The 22,574-nt window shown below is 41.9% G+C and overlaps 3 protein-coding genes across 4 annotated transcripts in view; 1 reads left to right on the plus strand and 2 right to left on the minus strand.

Annotated features, from left to right (window-relative positions):
• Positions 1-2,604: 2,604 nt before the first annotated feature.
• Positions 2,605-8,836, minus strand: LOC134303309 (transmembrane protein 47-like). Its single transcript, XM_062988672.1, has 3 exons — positions 8,509-8,836; positions 4,391-4,531; positions 2,605-3,974 (listed from the first exon to the last, which is right to left on the minus strand). Exons 1-3 carry the CDS (start codon positions 8,705-8,707, stop codon positions 3,793-3,795), a joined length of 522 nt encoding a protein of 173 aa, XP_062844742.1. The 5' UTR covers positions 8,708-8,836; the 3' UTR covers positions 2,605-3,792.
• A 5,455-nt stretch (positions 8,837-14,291) lies between these two features.
• Positions 14,292-17,925, plus strand: sat1a.2 (spermidine/spermine N1-acetyltransferase 1a, duplicate 2). Its single transcript, XM_062988453.1, has 6 exons — positions 14,292-14,529; positions 14,852-14,903; positions 15,856-15,939; positions 16,342-16,443; positions 17,134-17,174; positions 17,260-17,925. The coding sequence occupies exons 1-6, from the start codon at positions 14,464-14,466 to the stop codon at positions 17,440-17,442; spliced, it is 528 nt and encodes a 175-aa protein (XP_062844523.1). The 5' UTR covers positions 14,292-14,463; the 3' UTR covers positions 17,443-17,925.
• A 971-nt stretch (positions 17,926-18,896) lies between these two features.
• Positions 18,897-22,574, minus strand: part of apooa (apolipoprotein O, a) — a 14,659-nt gene continuing 10,981 nt past the window's right edge. For both annotated transcript variants that reach the window (XM_062988715.1, XM_062988714.1), the window contains 3 exons: positions 20,180-20,281; positions 19,403-19,441; positions 18,897-19,191 (listed from right to left, as the gene is read on the minus strand). In XM_062988715.1, the coding sequence (XP_062844785.1) occupies positions 19,403-19,441; positions 20,180-20,281 (141 nt within the window). In that variant the 3' untranslated portion in view covers positions 18,897-19,191. The remainder of the gene's footprint in view (positions 19,192-19,402; positions 19,442-20,179; positions 20,282-22,574) is intronic.

Genomic DNA, 22,574 nt, shown 5'->3' on the forward strand with positions numbered 1-22,574 from the left:
TGTAAGTGGCTTTGGATAAAGGCGTCCCCTAAATGTTGAAAATGTAAATATACCCAGATCACTGCTGAGTAACGAGAGTTCCTCTGTGCTTCAGAAAACAGTTTAACCATCAGCTGAAATGCTGAATTAAGGATGGATTAGACTGTAAAAGTGATACAACTCAGTTTTATTATTAGAAGCTAAAGAATGATAGAACTGTAGGTGTTTCCATCTAAACAATCTAAACAAACGGGAAGATCAAGATTAGTTCCTATCATCATGCTACTCTTCCTCCCTCAAGGAGCTAGAAGATTTTACATTTAAAAGCATCAGAGAAGAATTTATATTCATGTACTGTTATTCCCTTAAATTAAATACGGTTCTATAAAACTTTAAAAAAAGTTCTAAAAAAGTTCTTTACTTTCAGAGCTACACTGAGCAGATCATTATTTTACTCTCTCCAGCAGGTGTGATTTTCTCACCAAACTCAAGATAATAAAAAGATAAACAGAGAAAAAGGTCAGACTGTAAATTATAAACCCAACACTCCCAAAAATGTCTACATTAGCTCTAAAGATGCTGAACAAACAGAAACAAAGTGGATCTAAACACTGAAATGATTAAAAAAAACCTCCAGGAAACAGGTCACATACACACACACATACACACACACACACACACACACACACACACACACACACACACACACACATACACACACACACACACACACACTCCTACGGCGGTTGTGGTAGCTGATTCTGTACATTTATGGAGGATATTGAGGTTTGATGATGAGAAACGAGAAACACTGATTGGCTGGAACAGAAATTAATATTAATTTTTGTTCAGTCAGTGATGATAGATTCACTCACAGAGAGAGAGAGAGAACAGAAGAGCAAGAACCAGCCTGCACGGTAAGAGTGTCCTAATAATAATAATAATAATAATAATAATAATAATAATAATAATAATAATAATAATAATAATAATAATAATGCTCAATAGTAATAATAATAATGATCAATAATAATGATCAATAATAATAATATAATAATAATAATGATCAATAATAATAATAATAAAAGTAATAAAAAAAATATTAGTAGTAATAGGAGGTAAAAGTAAATACTTATTTAAAATAATGGAGCATTAACGATGTTTATAAAGAAATAAAAATCCTGTCTTTATTTTCCTCTAACAGAGTTTTAGCAGATTTAGTCTCTTTAAAAACCCACAAAACTCGTCTGTAATTCGTCTGAAAATAAAAAAATTTAGGTTTGTGACCCCCCGCTTAGAATTTATGTGTTGTTGGTTTGACTAAAGTGTAAATAAATGAACTGATAATTTATTTCACTTTATTAACACGATGAAAACTACAATTAAAAACAGGATCGATTTAATGCGCTACATTTTCTCATTATGTTCAACTTTTGTAAATAATTTTATGTGTTTATTGTTATTAGTATTGATGTGGATATAGAGGATGATAATAATATATGATATATGAGAGGTAATCTCCTGTGTGAGTTGTGATGTCAGTAACTGGTATCGTTCTCTGTGTGAATAATTGAATCACAGGAATGATACCATTACTGATATTACACTTCACATGTTCCACGTGTGTTTATTAAAACTGTTTTTTCTTTATTAAAATGTATTTCTTTATTTTATGAACAAACTTTCAGTTGAAGCTCTATTTTAACTGCACGGTTTTTCATTTTCCTCGTGATGCACAGATTCACCACTAGATGGCAGAAAAACACCGCGTCTGTATTACTGTGATAGAGAAGCTCTAAAATACAACATGGAGTTTCGGGTGGTGTCACACCCACCGCGACCCTGAACGAGATATAATAAATAGTGAATATCAATAACACACACACTAACCAATAGTTTTTTGTAATTTTGAAAATCGAGATGGCTGGTTGAAGTGTGTGAAGGCTAGAAATGGGCAGTTGTGATACTGAACTAGTAACCAAAAGGTCGCTGGTTCAAGTTGCAACTGTTGGGCCCTTGAGCAAGGCCCGTAACCCTCAATTGCTCAGACAATATACTGTCACAGTACTGTAAGTCGCTTTCGCTTCGGATAAAAGCGTCTGCTAAATGGTAAAAATGTGAATGTATTTACCTGCGCGATTTTTCATTTTCCTCGTGATGCACAGATTCACCACTAGGTGGCAGAAAAACGCCGCGTCTGTATTACTGTGCTAGAGAAGCTCTAAAATACATCACACCCACCGCGACCCTGAACGAGATATAATTAATAGTAAATATCACTAAGAAGTGTGTGTGTGTGTGTGTGTGTGTGTTACCGGCCACCACTCCGGGTTCTCCACAAGATTTCTGGAACAGTACTGCAGGGATTCACTTCCATTCAGCTACAAAACATTCCACAGTTCCAGATCAAGCACCAACGTGGTTTAATGAGGTCAGGCTTGCAGTCGGCATCCCAGTTCATCCCTTGTGTTAGCAGGCTATCAAACCATAAAGCTGGATTTCTGTATAATAGTGTGTTATTCTGTATATATTGCTGAATCCCAGCGATGGGATCTACTACCGCTTCATTCTGGTCAGGGCCGCAGTGGGTACATTATAGTTAAACATGTTTAAAACACAATCACGTTTATGAAACTGTATTTTTATTGATATTAAATGCAGGAATAAACAAACGCACACAGCATTAAACTCTCTCGCTAATCCAGTAACGCTTCCACACAAAACTCCAGCAAAATCATTCAACATTAAACTTCAAACATATAATTTCATCTCTAAATCGTCTTTAATGCTTAAGATTCAACATTCAGAGTAAAAAACGTCTTTAATAACAGAAACGTACAATTTAATCACACCAGGAAATCTACAGTCTGATTCTAATCACGCTAACAACAAACCCTCAGAATTCATGCTAACGTTCTTATCCGGGTCGAGGTCACGCGTCCAATCACACGCCCTGATCCTCATGAGTAATACAACAGGGGCGGAGCTAAAGTAACACTATTAACCAATCATAAAGATCTTTATAAAAGATCAGATACGTCTGCAACGTCAGACTACTGCTGTGAACATTAGCTAAACTCTGCAGCGCTAATTAGCTTACCCAGCTAGCTGCTCACTGCAGCTACAGATTTTGCTAAGCAATTAGTCAAGTAACATAACCGCTAGTCTTTATTTAAACATAAACACTCTAGCTGGTTAGCTAGCCAGTTAGCTAACCTTTTGAAAAAAAGGTAAGTTAAAAAATGCTACACATTATAAGTCTGAGAGAACCTAGCTTTAGCTTTAGCTGCATGCTAAACTTTGGAAATCAAAAAACTTACAAAAACCAAATGGGTTAGCGTTAGCCTATACTGCACTTACAGAAACATTTAGGGATGAGGTGAGGCATCATATTTGGGCCCTGAGGGACTAAGGGCTCTTTCAGGGGCCTCCCCACAGGGGCCCGTACAGATCCAGTGCAGAATTATTTGCATATCTGTAAACATTATTAAATGCTAATTCTAGCAATGTAGCTAATGTATGCTAACTAGACTGCTTTTGAGGTTCATATTTATGCTTTAAATTTAAATATTTGGGCTCAGACACGCCCACCTGTCACAGACACGCCCACCTGTCACAGACACGCCCACATGCCTCACTCAGACACGCCCACTGTTCTGTGTTCTGCAACGTCCTTATGAATGTAGCCGCGTTATACTGACAACCGCTAATAAAATGTTTTGCTAAATGTGCTCTGGGTAGCTACGGGTAGCTACGTTCATCAGTCAGTTCTGGATGCACCAGGTACGTACTACCGCCGTGTCGGTTTTAGCTTCAGTACATTCCGTCCTCGTACGCGTCCGTCCGGAGGCACAGCAGCACCCCCCCGCCCAGCATAAAAATGGTAGCTCCCCATCCCAGTCCGTAACCCCAGTTAAACTCGTGGTACGTCTGGAGCAGCTTCCCGTCGATGAACTTGATTGGATAGAGGACCAGAGCGCAGGACTGCAGGACCACTGTGGAGATAAGAACAGGGAGAGGCCATTACAAACACGCACGGCCAAAAGTATGTGGACGTCTCTGTGCAGCGGCATCGATCAGCCAGCGGAGGGCGTCAATGCTGCAGTTATGAGGAATCTCCTCCGGTGGAGTTATACCCTCCTCATAACTGCTGCAGTTACGCCCTCTGCTGGCTGACGACAGTTGAACAGTTTTGCATGATCAGTGTCACATGATCTGAATAGAAGAAGCGCCGCAAAGTGCTCCCAATCTAGTCATACCCAGTTCCCCAAATGCCGCAATTTCAGCAGCAATAAGGAATCTGTTCTACCATCTTCTATCATTTTCGTGTGGTAGCCTGGCCGGTCGATAGCAACTGAGCCCCCCGAAGCTTTAAACCTGCACCCACACAGACCCGAGCGTGTGTTCTTACCCGCTGTGAAGAGGAAGACGGCGATGGTGCGCTGGTGTTTACTGTTGGTTCCTCTGCACACCGAGATCAGAGCCACGAGAAACGACAGCAACGTCACCGAGGCGCCGGATAACAACAACACCAGCGTAGCGATCTGCCAATCTGAAACAGAAACATCATAAATAAAAAAAAATGTATTTATGATTAAAATTGATTCATATTTGCTTTATGTGGTTGCTGTTGATGTGTCTTTGTATTTAAAGTATTTATTTGTACAAAGCTTTACAACACTTCAATTCTACAGTATTTAATAGAACGTTATAATACTGCACTAAACACACAATCAGCTTTCAGAAAACTGACACTGATGCAGAGGTGACGTGTTGATGATCAGCGTGAATCCCAACTTTTATCTGAGATGACACGACAATAAACGCTGACTAAATTACTGACTTACTGCCTAAGTGCCTAAATTACTGAGTCTGAGTTCCAACCATGAACAGTGACTTTAATACTCTTTAAGCATCGTTTGGAAGTACTTACACACAGTCTTAGTTTTTAATATAAACATTTATAAACGTACTGAGAGTGTAAAAGCTGACGTGGTTTGTGGTTTAGTCAGTTCAGCTCAGTGATGATCAAAACTTACAATCATGTGAACCAGGCTTTCTCTGTCAAACATCTTTTGACTGAGTGGGCACAAATTCCCACAGACACACTCCAAAATCTAGTGAGAAGTCTTAAGAATAGAGACCGCTATTGCTGTACAGAGTCAGGAGGAAAGCACCTCTATATAAATGCTCATGATTGTCTAACAAGCGTATGGTCAGGTGTCCACATACTTCTGGCCCTACAGTGTACATGAAGTAAAAACTAAAGAGGGTGAGTGTTTGTCCTCTTAACGGGGTGTATTGGTCGTTCCTGAGGTTTTGGGACTGCGCCCGTCGCTCCTCTGCCATCGTTCACGCCTGACTGGTCTTACAGGAACACAACAGGAGCTTCTGCTGCCCCTCAGACCTTCATCTCCTGTTCCACCATCATCACAGGGCACCAGACACACCTAGATCAGGTTTCTTTCCACTCACGGTTCCTCTGCTGGTTCTCATCATCATCCTTTATTTCCCTCTTCTGTCCACAAACAGGAGCAGAACGTCCACCTCGCTAACGTAAACAAACAAGCAGCTCCTGTCCTGAGAGAACCACAACCCCTGAGTGAAGCTTCTCATCTGCACCAAACCGACCATGATCAGATCACTGCTGAAACATTCTGATTACTGTGTGCATGTAAACACATCATACACTACAGGGCCAAAAGTATTCGGACGCCTGACCGTGAGCTTGTCTGACGTCCTGTTTCAAAAATGAGTGACCTCTGGGTGACCTTTCCAGCTCAAACATCAGACGCTCTTCTGAGAAGCTTCTCACAAGACTTTTAAACTGTTGCTGTAAAGATGGAAGCATCATAAATCATTTCCTTTATATGACTGATTTATTAAACCTGTTAGTAACTGTTGTGGCTGAAACACATGAATTCAGTAATTAGAAGGGGCGTCCCAATACTTTTGATCCTGAATCAGCACTTTATGGTGGATGTTCCTGATACAGGTGTGTGTGTGTGTGTGTGTGTGTGTGTGAGCAGGTGCGAGTGAAACTCAGAGACAGACTAAACAATAGCTGAGATGTTGGTGTGACCCCTCAGGGGGTCACAACCTTTCACCCCAAACCATTGGTCCCCATCACAGGCCTGAAAAGAGAGAAAGAGGAACAGAGTTCAGCCCAAACTGAGATGAATGGGGACCAGGGAGGGGCGGGCGGGGGTCAGTGGGGGTTGGAGGAGGATTTCTATTGATATTCAGACAGTCAGGAGCTCAGTGAAGATCTTCCAGAAGACGTCCAGATGTGAGGAACACAAACATCAGGGCCAGTTTGTAACCAAACACATGATTACAAACGACCAAACCCTAAACGCCGAGTCCTCCAGAGATGCTCCACTCACTGCTGACTGGATCCAACCACAAAGAATCAGAACATCTACAGAACGTCTACAGAACACACGGCTGAGCTCAGAGCTTCACATTCAGTACTGGACATGCAGTTCATCACATTATTAAAACCTGACGTTGTTTTATATATACATTCTGGAGTGTGCCTGTGGGAACCTGTGCCCATCTGACCTGATTCTGGTGCATTTTGTTTTAAGCTGATTTATGGAGCTTAAAGTTTAACAGCATGAAGCGGCTGTGTCCTAAATCACTCAGCACCATACTAAACTTTAACTGGTTTAGTTCCACACCATGTAGCTCATATGATGCGGTGTGTAAACAGTGTGTGTGTGTGTGTGTGTGTGTGTGTGTGTGTGTGTGTGTGAGGAGGATTTACGTTCCGTGGCAGCCAGTCAGGACGGGACCTCACAGTCCAACACCAAATCACCAAATTATCTCAGGCTTAATGTAAAGAGCCTCTACAGAGAGAGAGAGAGCACAAGTGTGTGTGTGTGTGTGTGTGTGTGAGAGAGGTCAGTAACAGAAGCTCTATTGTTCTGAGCTGTGATTAGAAAATTCTCAGAGTAAATTCTCAACGTTTCTGCAGCTGTTTATAAAGTTCAGCTCACACACACACACACACACACACACACTCTAACATACACACTAACACACAAACACACACACACTCACACTACAACACACACACTAACATACACACTAACACACAAACACACACACACAACACACACACTAACATACACACTAACACAAACACACACTTACACACTCAAACACTAAAACACACTCACAAACACACAGTTCTCTCACACACACACTAACACGGTTACTAACACACACTAACACACACACACTCTAACACACACTAACACACACTAACACTATATATAACACTATAAAGTTCAGCTCACACACACACACACACACACACACTCTAAAACACTATAACACACACACACACACTCACACTCACACTACAACACACACACTCTAACATACACACTAACACACAAACACTCACACACACACTCAAACACTAAAACACACTCACAAACACAGTTCTCTCACACACACACTAACACGGTTACTAACACACACACACTCTAACACACACACTAACACTATATATAACACTATAAAGTTCAGCTCACACACACACACACACACTCTAAAACACTATAACACACACACACACACACTCAAACACTAAAACACACTCACAAACACACAGTTCTCTCACACACACACTAACACACACTAACACTATATATAACACTATAAAGTTCAGCTCACACACACACTCTAACATACACACTAACACACAAACACACACTTTAACACACACACACACACACACTAACACTATACTATAAAGTTCAGCTCACAGACACACACACACACACACACACACACACATCTTTCTCACACACACTCCAAAACATTATTTACATTTTCTGCATTTAGCAGAGGCTCTTATCCAGAGCGACTTACAGAAGAGCTTCCATAGTAAACACACACACACACACACACACACATTATAACACACTCACAAATACACACAAACTAACACACAGCTCTTTCTCACACTCACTAACACACACCTACACTGTAACACACAGCTCATTCATTCTCTCTCTCTTACACACACACACTAACACACACTGTAATACACTCACACACGGCTCATTCATTCACACACACAATAACACACACAGACACACACACACACACACACACACACACACACACACACACACACAGTTGAACAGCTGTCTCTGTGTTGTTGACCACACTACATGTTTCTACACACAGCAGAAGAATAAAGTTCACCACATATCGTCCCGGGACAGGAACAGCACGCATGATCACACAACCTGCTCTCAGACTCAAAGCTCAGAGAGAAACCAGCCGGACGACCTGACAGCAGCGGGAACAACAATTACAACAAGTTCCTGCAGCCCAGATGCCAAAACTTTAAGGAACTGAGGAGGTTCGCTGTGAGGAATGAATCAAAGTTGGACCCAGCAGATCTGTAACCGCTAACACCGACTTTATAACAAAGTACTACCGTGATGAGTTCAGACTAGTGTCCCTGATTACCGGGTGTGCCTGCTATGATCCCGGTTCGGTTCTTACCGGAACTGAGGGTGGACGAGCAGGTCCACGCTGCTCCGGTGCGCGTGCAGTACCGCCACAGTGAGAGCTCGAGCCCGTCCGCCGTGACCCACGCGGGACTCGCGAGCGCGGCCACGTCCAGAGAGAGCGCGAGGAACACGCAGAGCAGCGCGAGCAGCTGGAACGGCCGGGCGCACGCGGACACCTCGTGAACCGACATGTCGCTGTCTGCGTGTGCGCCTGTGTACGAGGTCCAGTTCGGTTGTTTGTAAGTGTGTGTGTGTGTGGGTGGGTGTGTGGGTGTGTGTGTGGGTGTGTAAGTGTAAGTGTGTGTGTGTGTGTGTGTGTTAGCTCTGCTCCCCCTCTCTGGGATAAAAGGTAACGGAGAGGATTGAGGCTGGTGGGCGGAGCTTCACGCGCTCACAGTACTACACAGCGTGCGAGTGAGCACAGTGAGACCCAGCGACACCCAGCGGCCAAAAGAGGAACATCTCACTCACTTACACAGCAACTCTACCGTCCTATACAGGATCCATCCATCCATCCATCCATATATCCATATATTCATCTATCTATCTATCTATCTATTTATCCATCCATCCATCCATCCATCCATCCATCCATCCATCCATCTATCTATCTATCTATCTATCTATCTATCTATCTATCTATCTATCTATCTATCTATCTATCTATCTATCTATCTATCTATCTATCTATCTATCTATCTATCCATCCTTCCATCCTTCCATCCTTCCATCCATATATTCATCCATCCGTTCATTCACTCACTCATGGTGCCAATACAACATTCCACTTTTATTCACTCACTCAGCAATAATCAAGCAATAATCAAGCAATACCCTAAATAGCCAAACCAACTTCTGCAATGTGTCGGGGCATGGGGAGTACACCAGAGAACTCAAAGGAATCCTGTGGTCACTAAGAGAACAAGCCAAAGTCCTCTCTCTCTCTCTCTCTCTCTCTCTCTCTCTCTCTCTCTCTCTCTCTCTCTCTCTTCATGTCTTTAATAATAATGCAGAGAGAAAGCATCTAGCAGAGCTGTTATGGTTCAGAGTGTTTTCCAGTGTTGTATCCAGGGTTTTGTTTGAACTGCAGCCCTGACCAGGATGAAGTGGTTAGTACAGATGTTTACTTTGATCTTCTGTCCCTCTGAAGGTCTCTGCATGACTCTGTTAACGTGCAGCACTTTGGGTGTGATGTTTGATTATCTGGTGTCCATAAACATTTGGCCATATAATGTAGCTGGGTGTTAGGCTACTTGTCTCTTTGTCTTTTGGTCTGTGTTTACAGAACACACACACACACACACACACACACACACACACACACACAGCTCATTGTTTTCCTGTGACGTCCATTCGCTTTTCTGTAGGTGCTGAAGCTAAACTGCTGATTCAGCTTTCCTGATTAAAACCCTGTTCTGTATTAGCTGTGCTCTACATGGACCTTATCGACCCGTCTCAGCTCTTCCTCTCAGCTCTTCCTCTCAGCCTCTCAGCCATGTTATTTTTACATTTACATTTTTAGCATTTAGCAGACGCTTGTATCCAAAGCGACTTACACAATGAGCTGAACACGATGAGCAATTGAGGGTTAAGGGCCTTGCTCAGGGACCCAACAGTGGCAACTTGGTGTTGGCGGGGCTTGAACCGTCAACCTTCTGTTTACTAGTCCAGTACCTTAACCACTGAGCTATCACTGCGCTGCCCATGTTATAACATCTTAGCTCAGAGTTCCTGTGGGAACGTTAGGATGTTGCATGACTTTGACAGTTAAGCTGAAGATGTTCTGTTAGCTTCATGTGCACAAATTTCCACAGACACACTCCAAAATTTTATGAAAAGTGAAAAATGTTTGAAAGTATGTTAAACGTGTTTGATTTCAACCTTACGATCCATCACTACTGCTTTGTTTTTGTCAAAATTTGGTGACATTTAGGATGAAATTCAAGGACTTCATTTGGTGTGTGTGACTAGTTTAGGTCGGTTGTTTGGTCTGAAGGTGTGTGGAATGTGTTCTTGACACACATTGGGCCCCTTAAACTAATAAAGCACGGTTTACATCTATCTGAGTATTGTTAAACATGTGCCTCCCTCTATGACAACTTGTGACCATCTTATAATGGTGACTTGAAGCACAATAAAAATCTTATTTTATTGTAATTCAATATGTAAACATCATCTATTAAAGGGGGCAAGCCATAGCCTAGTGGTTAGGGTACTGGACTAGTAATCAGAAGGTCGCTGGTTCAAGCCCCACCACTGCCAGGTTACTGCTGTTGGGCCCTTGAGCAAGGCCCTTAACCCTCAATTGCTCAGATTGTACACTGTAATAGTACTGTAAGTCGCTTTGGATAAAGGCGTCTGTTAAATGCTGAAAATGTAAAATATAAATTAAAGTCGCCGAATTACGTCACCTAGAGGGGAAAGCAGAACTCACTTGTGGATTATTTTCATTATTTTCACAGGGCCAACAACTAAACACCATCCAATGAGCTCTGTCAGCCATAACCAACAATATAAACTTACAACCAGTATAATCTCTAGCTGGAGATGAAATAATCTGCTGTGTAAAACACTCGTTACTGTTTACTAATATTAATACAAACTCTTAGTCTAAACCTTTCCTGGAACAATCTTTACCTGAAAACATTAAATGCTTTTTTGATGGCATATAAAGATGAAATCTAATGATCCGTTCTGAGTAAAGAAAGGAGGACACCTGTAAGAGCAGTTTGTTGGGTCATTTTGAAATCAGTTCCTTCTGGATTCACATTAAATTCACAGTGTAATTAACCCAGTGCTGTTTGCTCATTAAATGTATTAAAACTAAATTAGGGATGTAAGCAAGTCAAACTGCACATCCGTGTATGAAGACCACGCATCCTTGTACAAAGCATCATGTTGCACCTCCTCACTTGTGTTACTGATGTAAATATGCTGTATTTATCCAGCTGTAAAATAAATACAGAAGAACTCAAAAACAGGAATAACTTAAAGACTAAAATACACCTCAAATCTACTCGTTTCATCCTGTCCAAGGCCAAGTTTTAGTGTGTCTGGGCCTCAACAGAGTAACACTGTTATTAATCCTATAACAGACACTATAACTGAACATGTAAACTCATGTCGAATAGAAATAAACATTTGAAAGGGTAAAAATGTAAATCTGTGTAGAACCTAAAATCATTTATTGGTCATGATAACTGTGCTCCAATTTTCCCACCAGGTTTTGGACTTTTTGAAGCTCCTCAGCAGCCCTGGATTGGTGTGTTTATATTTTCTGGGTTTATTCTGTACCAGCATTTAACAGCACTACAGCATTACTGATAACAGGTTCCAGCACGCTCACACTGCTGCACTCGGGGTTGAGTTAATTATTACTCAGTGTTCGTTTCAGTCATAAAAACATGCACAGTTCAGGCACGGTTCATTCAGTCTGCAGTTCAGGCTTATGACCTTTATCTTCCTCACTGACCTTGTTGCTCATTTCCTCTTAACATATCACATGAGGCATTGCTTAGATCTGATGTGTGTGTGTGTGTGTGTGTGTGTGTGTGTGTGTGTTGATGGTTCATGTATGTGTAAGTGAACAGCCTGTGTTATTAGTATGATCAGACCTCTGCCTGAAAGCACCTGTAAACACACACACACACACACAGTATTTTCCACATCAAAAACATCACGTGTTTTATTTTGAAAGCTGTTCATGACGTTAAACCAGGGTAAACCTCTGACCTTCTTTACTCCACTTTACCACTAGAGCTTTACTGTGTTTTTATCAGGTACGTTGAACTGTTTCATGCTTTTGGCTTTATGAAGATGCTGAAAGGTGACCAGGGTTTTTTCTCACCCCAAGTTTATTTGTTTTAAAAGTGTCATTCCTGCAGTCCAAAACAAAAGCTTTGGATGAGTTGGAGTGTGTCTGTGGGAGTTTGTGCCCAAACTGATTTGCCTGCAATCAGCGCTCCAGTTCATCCTAAAGATGTTCAGTGGGTTTAAGATCAGGGCTCTGCAGGATCATCCACATCAGGATGTTTAAAACTAACTCAAACAAACAATGACTCCATGGAACCTGTTTTAAACACAGGAAGACAGTCATGCTCATACAGTACAAGGCCCAGGCTCTTGCCACAAAGTTGAAAACATATAATTTATTTTGTATAATAAATGTTAGCAATGGGCTGGGCTGAAATGTCTGATATCAAATTAAAGAGAAAAGGGGAAAAAATAAACATCACATCTACACTTTCTGTAAGACATGAAGAGATCAAGAGAAATTAAGATCAGAATGGAAATCACATTCAAAATAATATATATATTTTATTAAAGCATCACAGCAAGACGATGAAGGAATAAAAAGTGAAAATGTATCTGGTTTCATTATTAGAGATTTCTATAAAAAATAAATTAGGTAAATAAATAAATGATTTCTACACTTGCTCAGTGGACTTTTGGGTTTTTTATGAACTGAATGATTATAGAAATAAGTAGAATAAGTACTTGATTATAATCTTCATTGTTTCCTCACGTTCCTGAGCTGGAAGGAACCAGTCTGATCTCACAGCCTGACTCACCGGTTCCGTCCCAAATCCCTCCCTCCTCTCTACACTAGTGCACTACAGAGTGGATGAAACGAAGCCCTGTGCGCGCGCTCTAGTGACCTACGTGCTCACTGCTGAACTGTATGGAACTGAGCGCGTGCGTCACGTGCAGAAATCGTTTGTTCTTTATTCTCTGATAAGTGACGCGTTCTTCCGCCCATTGCGTCATCGAGCCTATAGCGACAAATAAGAGAGTCGATTCTGATTCAGTTCAAAGAATCGATTCCACGAAACTGTTATCTTAATTCCTAGATGCAAAATCTAAAGCAAAACCTAAATATAATGATAAATAATAATCATTTTTATAATTATGAGTGTAAATGACAAGGATTGTTAGATGAACTGAATTGTTAGATTGATAAAGTGTTTAAAATATGAAATAATGAATAAAAACATTAGGTTTTATTATTTGAATAGGCTAAATATATTTTCCTTAGATCACCTAAACTGTAAAACTTAATAAAAAAATTAATCTTTTAGTTAGTTAATGGTGCAACATTTTTTATCTGTGTTTAGTTTTTAGTGTTTGACTATATTTTTGTTTGTAACCCAACAGAGATACAAACCATATATCACTCATATCTACACTTACACGCCTATAGTGCAATATATAATATATTATTCTTATTTTTAATGTATATATTATAGAGTATTTCATGATAATGTATGTACTTTTCTTTTCTGTTTTTACCTCCTTTCTTTTACTGCTGTAACAAGTTGATTTCTCCAAGTCTTATCTTATCTGCAAAAATAAGAGCTTTAAATTAATATATTAATATATTTGTAACTTTCAGTATGAAGAGCAATACATTGTTTCTCTTAATAATAAAAATATCTCATAATAAGCTTTTATTGATGCTACATTTGACCTCATTCTTGCTTTTTGTAGGTTACTGATGTTTTTTGTGTAATAGATTAAACAGGGATAAAATACATGAAACTGATTAATAATCAGAATCAGAAGGTTGCCGGTTCAAGCCCCACCACTGCCAGGTTGCCACTGTTGGACCCTTGAGCAAGACCCTTAACCCTCAATTGGTTAGATTGTACACTGTCACAGTTTGGATAAAAGCGTCTGCTGAATCGTCATTTCCAGGTCCGTGTTTTGATGAGTCGACTCTTCATAAATGAACCGACTCCGTGCTGTATATAAGCGGCTGTAACGGCGGAGTGAATCAGAGCTTTCCAGCAGCGAACTGTGTTTCCATGTGATCCAGTACAGCAGAGGGTCAGAACCCGAACCGAGTGCTGAGGGTCTCCCCCCCTTAGAACCGAATGAAGAAACAAATCCTGCTCTTCTTCGCATACAGAGGTCTAGTGAGAAAAGGGAAAAAGAGCAAGAGGAGAAAATGGCCAAGTTTCTATTACGGAACGCAGAACCTAAAGATGTACCAGATATACTGCGACTCATAAAGGTAAAGAAATCATTTATTTTATTCTACATGTTTATCAGAACTACACTCATCATGTCAGAACTTTAGTGTCCTGTGGAGCATCTTAATGACTTTCCAGGATGTGGAATAAAAATAATTAGTTTAAAAGTTTATTATGGCTCATTTAATAAAAGTGTAAATGTGTGTGTGTGTGTGTGTGTGTGTGTGTGTGTGTGTGTGTGTGTGTGTGTGTGTGTGTGTGTGTTTAATTGTTTGTGTAATCATATTTATATTCATATTTGAGTAAACAGGATGTATATAATCAAAACAGTTTTTTCTTAATGCTTTAATGTGTTTATTTCAGGAACTTGCTAAGTTTGAGGAGATGGAGGAACAAGTGGTTCTTACTGAGAAAGGTACACAGAGTTCTGTTTTATCTCACTAACACACAGCTGAAGGTTTCAGTTCCCAGAAATAAAGAAACAAAGAAAGAAATAATACATGACGCATTTTCTCCACCACCAGCAGCACCAGCATTCCAGTAACTCTCACCTCCTGTTTAATCTTAATATAATACACTATTATTATAATGCTTTAGTGGTTTTGATCTCGTACTTAAGGATTCATTGTTTTGCTTTTCTGATCTTTGGATTCTTATCTGTCGCATCTGGGTAGTGAGTAAACCCTAAATAATGATTCTCTACAGTTGATGATTCTCTTACACTAACAGTAACAAGCGTTTTCTGATTTATAGGATTTATTTCAAGCTGCATTTTATTTAGTCTTAATCTGTCTTTATCAGATTGTGCCATCAGCCAATCAGCATTTTGCCCCTGTCCCAACTTTTTGGGAACATGTATCAGCCATACAATCTGAGCATGTATATACAAAAAAAGGATGAGGTGACATCTGGAGGAGTTTTGCGAGTAAAAGAGAAACGTGTGATTGTGTAACGGCCTGCCGCGCCCTGTCCTGGGTGAGTTCCTGATTGGCCGGTCAGTTCAGGGCATTGGCTGTAAAGAATGGGTTTTATGAAAGAGAAAGATGAAAGTCCTCGTACTTCCTCCTGAACGATGCACCTTTCAGCGAACCCTGTGGAAATATACAGATTCTAATTCTAACCCTTTAACATACGGTTTAGGGAGGAGACGCTTCTGAAAAGCCTCCACGTGAAACCTCTTTATCTGTGGCCTGTAAACAGAACGATCTGTATTGAGTGGAAACATGCGTGTAAATGAATTCAGAACACGCCTCACCTGTACAGCTGCTGGGCTGTGTAAAGTATAAACGGTGCTGGTGGTGTGATTTTATCAGGAATTGTGTAATCCCTTTTCTGTGTTGTGTTTATGAAGTGTGTTCTTGTTTCAGAGCTGCTGGAGGACGGTTTCGGAGAACATCCGTTCTACCACTGCCTCATCGCCCAAGTGCCCGAGGACCAACAGAGTGCAGAGGGTAGATTATTTTAAACCTACTGTAACACACAGACCTGATACACAAAAAACCAACTCACTAAATAACAACATCCTGTGGAAAAACTAACGGGTCCTGACCCCGGGTGTCTTAACACTGCTTTTATATTATTATTAGTATTGTTGTTGTTGTTGTTGTTGTTGCTGTTGCTGTTGTCGTTAGGGCAGTGGTAGCCTAGTGGTTAAGGTAAGACTAGCAATCAAAAGGTCACTGGTTCAAGCCCCACAACTGCCAGATTGTCACTTAACCCTCAATTGCTTAGACAGTATACTCATTCAATAATAATAATCATTATTATCATGTATTGTAATTATTACTATTACAATATAATTATAATTATCTAGGGTCTGAAGGAGTCATGTTCTGTACTGTTAATGTGTTCAGGTCACAAGGTGGTTGGATTCGCCATGTACTACTTCACCTACGACCCCTGGATCGGGAAGCTGCTCTACCTGGAGGACTTTTACGTCATGGAGGAGTTCAGAGGTACGACGATTAGATTTAGATCCTCGATTAATTCTATTCAGCTGTATTAATTCTAGCCACTGGGAACCTGATGAAGGCATCTGGGTTCCATAAGAACCAGGAGAAGTGCTCAGATCCACAGAGCTGAATGGAAAGAAATGTGTTTCTAACTTTGCGGCAACAGTTTAGGGAAGGCTCTCCCTTGTCCTAACAAAATAAGGTCTGTAAAGACTAGTTTGTTATGCAGAAACTCTAGTAGGATATAAAGTATTTGGACACCTGAGCGTGAGCTTGGACGTCCCATCATTGGATCTTTGCAGCTAGAACAACAGCTTCTTCATACAAGACTTTGGAGTGTGTCTGTGTGTGGGAATTTGTGCCCATTCAGTCAAAACATGACAGCATTTGAATGGCTGGGTGCTGATTGATCAGTTGATGTTCAGGTTCATCCCAGAGCTGTTGGATGGGGCTGAGGTCAGGGCTCTGTGCTGGACACTGGAGTTTTATGGTTTGTGCACAGGGAAAGGACCTTCCCTAAAATGTTGCTGCAAAGTTTAAAGCATATTTCCTTTATATTACTGATTTATTACCCCTGTTAGCGACTGTTGTGGCTGAAACACATGAATTTAATAATAAGGGAAGGGGGGGCGTCCTTATACTTTTGACCACATGGTTTGTGTAACTGATTGAATTGTTCTGGTGTGTTTGTAGGTTTTGGTATCGGCTCAGAGATCCTGAAGCGGCTCAGTGAGGTGAGTTTAAACCTGACCGTTTCTTCTGTAGATCAGGAGTGTTTATGTTCAGATCCCCTCACCTGTCTGTACGTTTTTCCCTCAGACGGCGGTGAGGTGTCGCTGCAGCAGCCTGCACTTCATCGTGGCCGAGTGGAACAAACCGTCCATCGAGTTCTACAAACGACGTGGTGCGAACGACCTCTCGCTGGAGGAGGGGTGGCGGCTGTTCGAAATCAACAAGCAGAGTCTCATCAAGATGTCCAGCCAGTCGACACGACAGAATTAACCACGACCTTTCACCTTTACTGTTTACCGTGTTACTAACCGAGGAGCCGCAGCCCTGCGCACATCAGCGTCTCTCCAGATCAGCTCATAATCTAAATAAAAATCAGCCCTCATCCAATCAGAACACGTTTACACTAACTCTACAGTAACTCTACAGTAAACACAAATCATTCACAGATTATTGTGCTATTATTATTTAATCAGTTTAATATAATAAAATGTTTCATGTGCAGAAATTACAACACATTCGATCGAATATATTTTGCCCCACCACGATTCATTCTGCAAAGTTCTTTTAATTTTAAAGTAAATAAGATAAACATTAATTTGCACAAGAGATTCAGGCTGTAATTAAAAGCCGAACGTGACTAACGAGGTAACGAATGATTGGTTGAATCAGGTGAAAGGTTGATGTGTTTAGTAGTTTTGTGTCACTAACGAACTTTTATCTCTTATTAACTAAATAAAATCACATATTTACTCATTATGTCGTTTGTGTGATTATTAGCGATTTAACAGTCAAACGGTGTTTTGGTGTCACCAGGAGAGAATGAACAGTTTTCACTGGATATTCCTCTTTATCCGGGCTTGGGACCGGCACTGAGAGCGTACTTACCAAAGGCTAGGCTATTTCACGTTAACCAACAGTAGCCAATCAGGTCTGTGCAGACACCAGAGTGGTCGATAGCAACACTGAGACTTGGACCCACAATACAATACAAGAATAAAATCAATAGTATTTTAATACTTTAAAGATTTAAATGATATGGACGGGTTTTGTGAAGCTCCAACATGTTCAGTCAGTGGGGAGACTCTGGGGTATTTCTGGGGTGGAGCTACTTTTGGGGTATTTAGTGGCACCTGTTTCTGTCGGTGAGCTTCTGTTTGCACCCACTGTTCCACTTCACTGGTGCCGTTTGTTCATGGTACATTTTCACCACTATTTGAACATGCATGACTGATGCTTCTGCGATTCAGACCCCCAGAATTTGATCCTATTGGAACTTTGTTAGTTGCCTCATGTTGTTAAAGTCCCACAAAGGAAAGTTAATGATAGAAGCTCGTTCACACACGACATGAGTTATAATGAATCTAACAGACTCACCAGTCACTGCAAACCTCAGACTTATATCACACGATTTATTAAATTAAATTTACTATATGGCCAAAAGTGTGTGGACGCCCCTTATAATTAAGTCACACCAAAAGCACCAGGTGTATCATACTAGTGATAGAAATTACCCTACATGTGTCCTTTAACACATTTGTGATGAGTTGGAATGCTGACTGTGAGCCAGGCCCTGTTGTCCAGCATCGACTGAATGGGCACAAACTCCCACAGACACACTACGAAAGCCTTCCAACAGGGAAACACACTTTTGAACATATAATGTATAGACACATCACACACACACACACACACACACACACACACACACACACACACACACCTCATTCTTATAGAATCTATAGTGATTTATTATCCTTTATACATAAATATACAGTAAAACACTGTACAGAGGCTCTCACTCGTTATTCAAGTTTAAAATCGTTCACAGGCCACGCCCACGCCGACTTGATTGACAGGTGAAGGGCGTGGCTGGTGCAGAAGCAAGAGCAAAGAGGCAGATAAAAGAGCGAGACCTGCCCCACCAAAAGGGGAAACGGAAAGGACGGACAATTATGGGATGGATTTAACACTCAGATCTCCTGGTAACGGCGTGCTGTCGTCACGGCAACCTGATGGTATCTAAAAAATACATTAAAGAAAGTTTTGGATTAAATTCTCGAATTATTTTAAAAGATTAGAAACAATTTAGGGAAATGTATAATAAAACATTAAATGACATTTATAAAAAGCAAAACTACTCTTAAATACTAGCGCCTCTAGAAACATAATCAATTATTTTTTGGTATTTTGAAGCAGGTCTGAACTGAGATGTGGTGGAGCTAAACCGTACCTAAGCTTTTGGCTCTCCGCTGGCTGCTTTCTCCTCGACCTGAAGGAAAACATGAAAGTTCAGGCTCAGTTTGGACGTACAGAAACATACACTGGAATTTCAGAAACTCATAATGTTTGGCGCGGTGGACTAATGCGCCGGCTCACCACCATTCAACCAAAATAACTCTGGATCTTGAACTGGTTCCGTTCAGCCTGCTTAGAACCTTGGTGCTATTCAGAAAACCGGCCCAGGTTTGCATCATTTTTTATTTGAGCCAAGGATGCGTCGCCAGCAGAGGGCGCTGCACAACACTCAACATTAGTAAACGGTAATAAGAAGCTGGTGGAGCGCGGAGGTTACCTGTGAGGATTTATGCTCAAACAGATCAGCTATCGGTGATAAGAAGACGTTCTGTTTCTTAGATGTTCCTTCTGAAATACCGGCTGTTCTTTGAATCCAATTGGGAGCAAACGTTCCCGGTTTAGAATCTGTTTATCTTTGGTGAAAATGCACCAAACGGTTCAACACTGGGTTCACAAACTGGTATAGAACCTGTTCTGTGTTGGTAGAAAAGGGTTACCAGTGCTTCACCTGTCTGTTTGGGCTCTCTGAGGAAGGGATGGCTGCAACAGCGACACCTACTGTCTGGCTGTGTTATGAATTAAACTGGTGTAAACAGAGTCAGGTCGAGGAATCTCTGGGCGTGGCCACGCACACGCTGGTGTCGAGTTTGCTTACTGTAAACTAGAAATAAACACGCAGTCCTGAGCGTCCATAAATGTTTTCCAGCCTCACCTTCTTCTCTGTAGGAGGTTTGGGAGCAGATTTGCCCTTGGCGAGGTTTTCAGCAGCAACATACGCCTGCAGTGCCAGTTCATACACGGCGTCGCCCGTCCCCTGTAAACAACACAGAGAGAGAGACACGCTGATCAGAAGGATACGGCACCAACTTCAACCTCTGCAGGTTCTGGGTAAACAATGCACACGTGCCCGAGCGTCAACGCAGCGGCCTGGGCATCGCAACAGTGACCCCTAGTGTCTGTTTGAGGTGACAACACAGGACACAGAGAGAGCAGTGTGATGCTGCCAGCACAGAAGGAATTAAGCACATCCAAAAATTTGATTCAAATAAAGAGGAAAAACAAATGAATCTAAATACTGAAGCACGGCTACGGCGTCTGTACAGGCTGTAGATTTATTTTCCTTCTCCACTGAAAACTAAGAACCCAGTGTTCTGCTGGGACCTCTCCAAAATTCCAGCAAGCCCTCGCTGTTTTGGGAGGCTCAGTTTCGCTCCTCCCTTCTTTCCTCTGCTGGGCGGACGTCTCTCTCAGCACAGGGAGTTACGTAACGGATCTGACCACAGAAATCTGACCGAGTTCAGGCGGCGGGGTCACAGCATACACAGGAACAGAGAGGAAGAGTCTGAATAATTAAAGCTTTAACTGTTCCTGCTGACTGAGGCCAGGAAAACATCAGCAAGAGCCAAAAATAAAAACACAGACTGAATTTAACACAGGAACTGAACCGCAGCGCCTCGGTTCTTCTACCTACAAATAAATATTTAGAAAATATACAAAATTAAAGCTGTGATCAGCAACATGGTTCTGCTCCAGCTGATCTTCAGAACACCCACAACAAACTTCTGATGTTCATCTGCACTGAGGCCAAAAAATGTGGACACTCCTCATAATTATTCAGCTGACAGTCTTTCATTCACAGCCTTCACTACAGGTGTATAAAACAAATGAGAAATCATGCTTGCAACCAGGGCCGGCGCTAGGGGGGGGCTGAGGGGGGCATTGCCCCCCCAAATTGTGTCTTTGCCCCCCCAAGCAAAGCAGTCCAGAACCGGGGCTAGGGGGGGATGAGGGGGGCATTGCCCCCCCAAATTGTGTCTTTGCCCCCCCAAGCAAAGCAGTCCAGAACCGGGGCTGCTTGCAACACTTTAGGGAAGGCCCTGTTATTTTATATTTCAGGATGACTGTGCCTCTGTATGAAGACATCAATTGGTTTGGGGTGATGAGTTTGGTATTGCATAATTCCAGCGTCCTGCACAGAGCTCTGACCCCAAAACCTACAGAACAACACTGGGATGAATTGGAACCCTCATTGTGAGTCAGGAGACTTTTTAAAGGCTTATTCTGTTCCAGCATGACTGTACCTCTCTGTATAAAGACATGCAGGATAATGTACTGGACTAGTACTCAGAAGATTGCTATCTCAAGCCCCACCAATGATGGGCCCCTGAGCAAGGCCCTTAACTCTCAATCGCTTGAATTGTATACAATCCTAATTGTAAGTCATTTGGATAAACGAGTTTGTTGTGGCATGAATCCACTGAGCACACTTGGAATGAATTAGAACACCTACTGTGAACCAGGCCTTGCTATCCAACATCAGTGCTTGTTCATTATCCTGGAGAAAACCTTCCCTAAGGAGTGGAGGCTGTTATAGTTGCATATAAGGTGGTGACGTGTGCTGCATGTGGTGTGGACGGGGGTTATTCTGACTGTAAACGTGACCGTGTGAATGTTTCACCCTGCAGGACGCGTGTGTACCCCCTTCTACACCTCACGCTCTGCTCCGGGGGGGTGAACTGTGTCCCGGCTGGATTTGGGGGGAGGGTTGATGGTTGATGGAAAGTTCCTGCGGTGAGGTGGATCATGGACTGATGTTTAATCCTGGATCCACCCTGCAGGACCAGAAATCCAAACATTCCAAACCCAGAAACCCGATCAGCTGCGGAAAAACAGACCCACACCCACGTCCAGAGGAAAGAGGGGTCAGGAGAGGGGCGATGAAACCAACACTGAGCAGAGGGAACGCTGGAGCGCCTCGCGGAACCACACAGAGGCGTTCTGCTCAGACTCCACCGACCTAAGAGATGAGGACACGGGCCAGAGAAAGGCTGGATGCTGAATCTCATCCTAGCTGCTGTAACAGCGCCTCCTCCTGGCTGGCTGTGGTATCAGTAGGAGTTGTGGAGGAGTACACGGAGTGTAGTGTGTTCTCTCTGTAAGAATTAATGTTCTTGGGTTGAGGTTAGGGCCACAGGAGGCCCCCCCCCACCCACACACACACCCTGATGGACCAGGCCTTCCCTAGACTGTTGTCACACTTTATGACAAACATATACTCAAGAATTAGAAGGGGTGTCCATATACCTTTGGCCATTTCCCCCCATTTT

Source organism: Trichomycterus rosablanca, chromosome 26 (assembly GCF_030014385.1).
Source record: "Trichomycterus rosablanca isolate fTriRos1 chromosome 26, fTriRos1.hap1, whole genome shotgun sequence".
In the NCBI taxonomy this organism is placed as follows: Eukaryota; Metazoa; Chordata; class Actinopteri; order Siluriformes; family Trichomycteridae; genus Trichomycterus; species Trichomycterus rosablanca.

Excerpts from the sequence above, each read along its gene's own strand:
- LOC134303309 (XM_062988672.1), bottom strand. The coding sequence starts at position 8,707 with ATGTCGGTTCACGAGGTGTCCGCGTGCGCCCGGCCGTTCCAGCTGCTC. Across the intron at positions 4,532-8,508 it reads CTCGTCCACCCTCAGTTCCG|ATTGGCAGATCGCTACGCTG; the intron begins GTAAGAACCGAA and ends TTTCTGTTTCAG. Across the intron at positions 3,975-4,390 it reads CGTCTTCCTCTTCACAGCGG|TGGTCCTGCAGTCCTGCGCT; the intron begins GTAAGAACACAC and ends TTATCTCCACAG.
- sat1a.2 (XM_062988453.1), top strand. The coding sequence starts at position 14,464 with ATGGCCAAGTTTCTATTACGGAACGCAGAACCTAAAGATGTACCAGAT. Across the intron at positions 15,940-16,341 it reads GGACCAACAGAGTGCAGAGG|GTCACAAGGTGGTTGGATTC; the intron begins GTAGATTATTTT and ends TAATGTGTTCAG. Across the intron at positions 16,444-17,133 it reads CGTCATGGAGGAGTTCAGAG|GTTTTGGTATCGGCTCAGAG; the intron begins GTACGACGATTA and ends GTGTGTTTGTAG.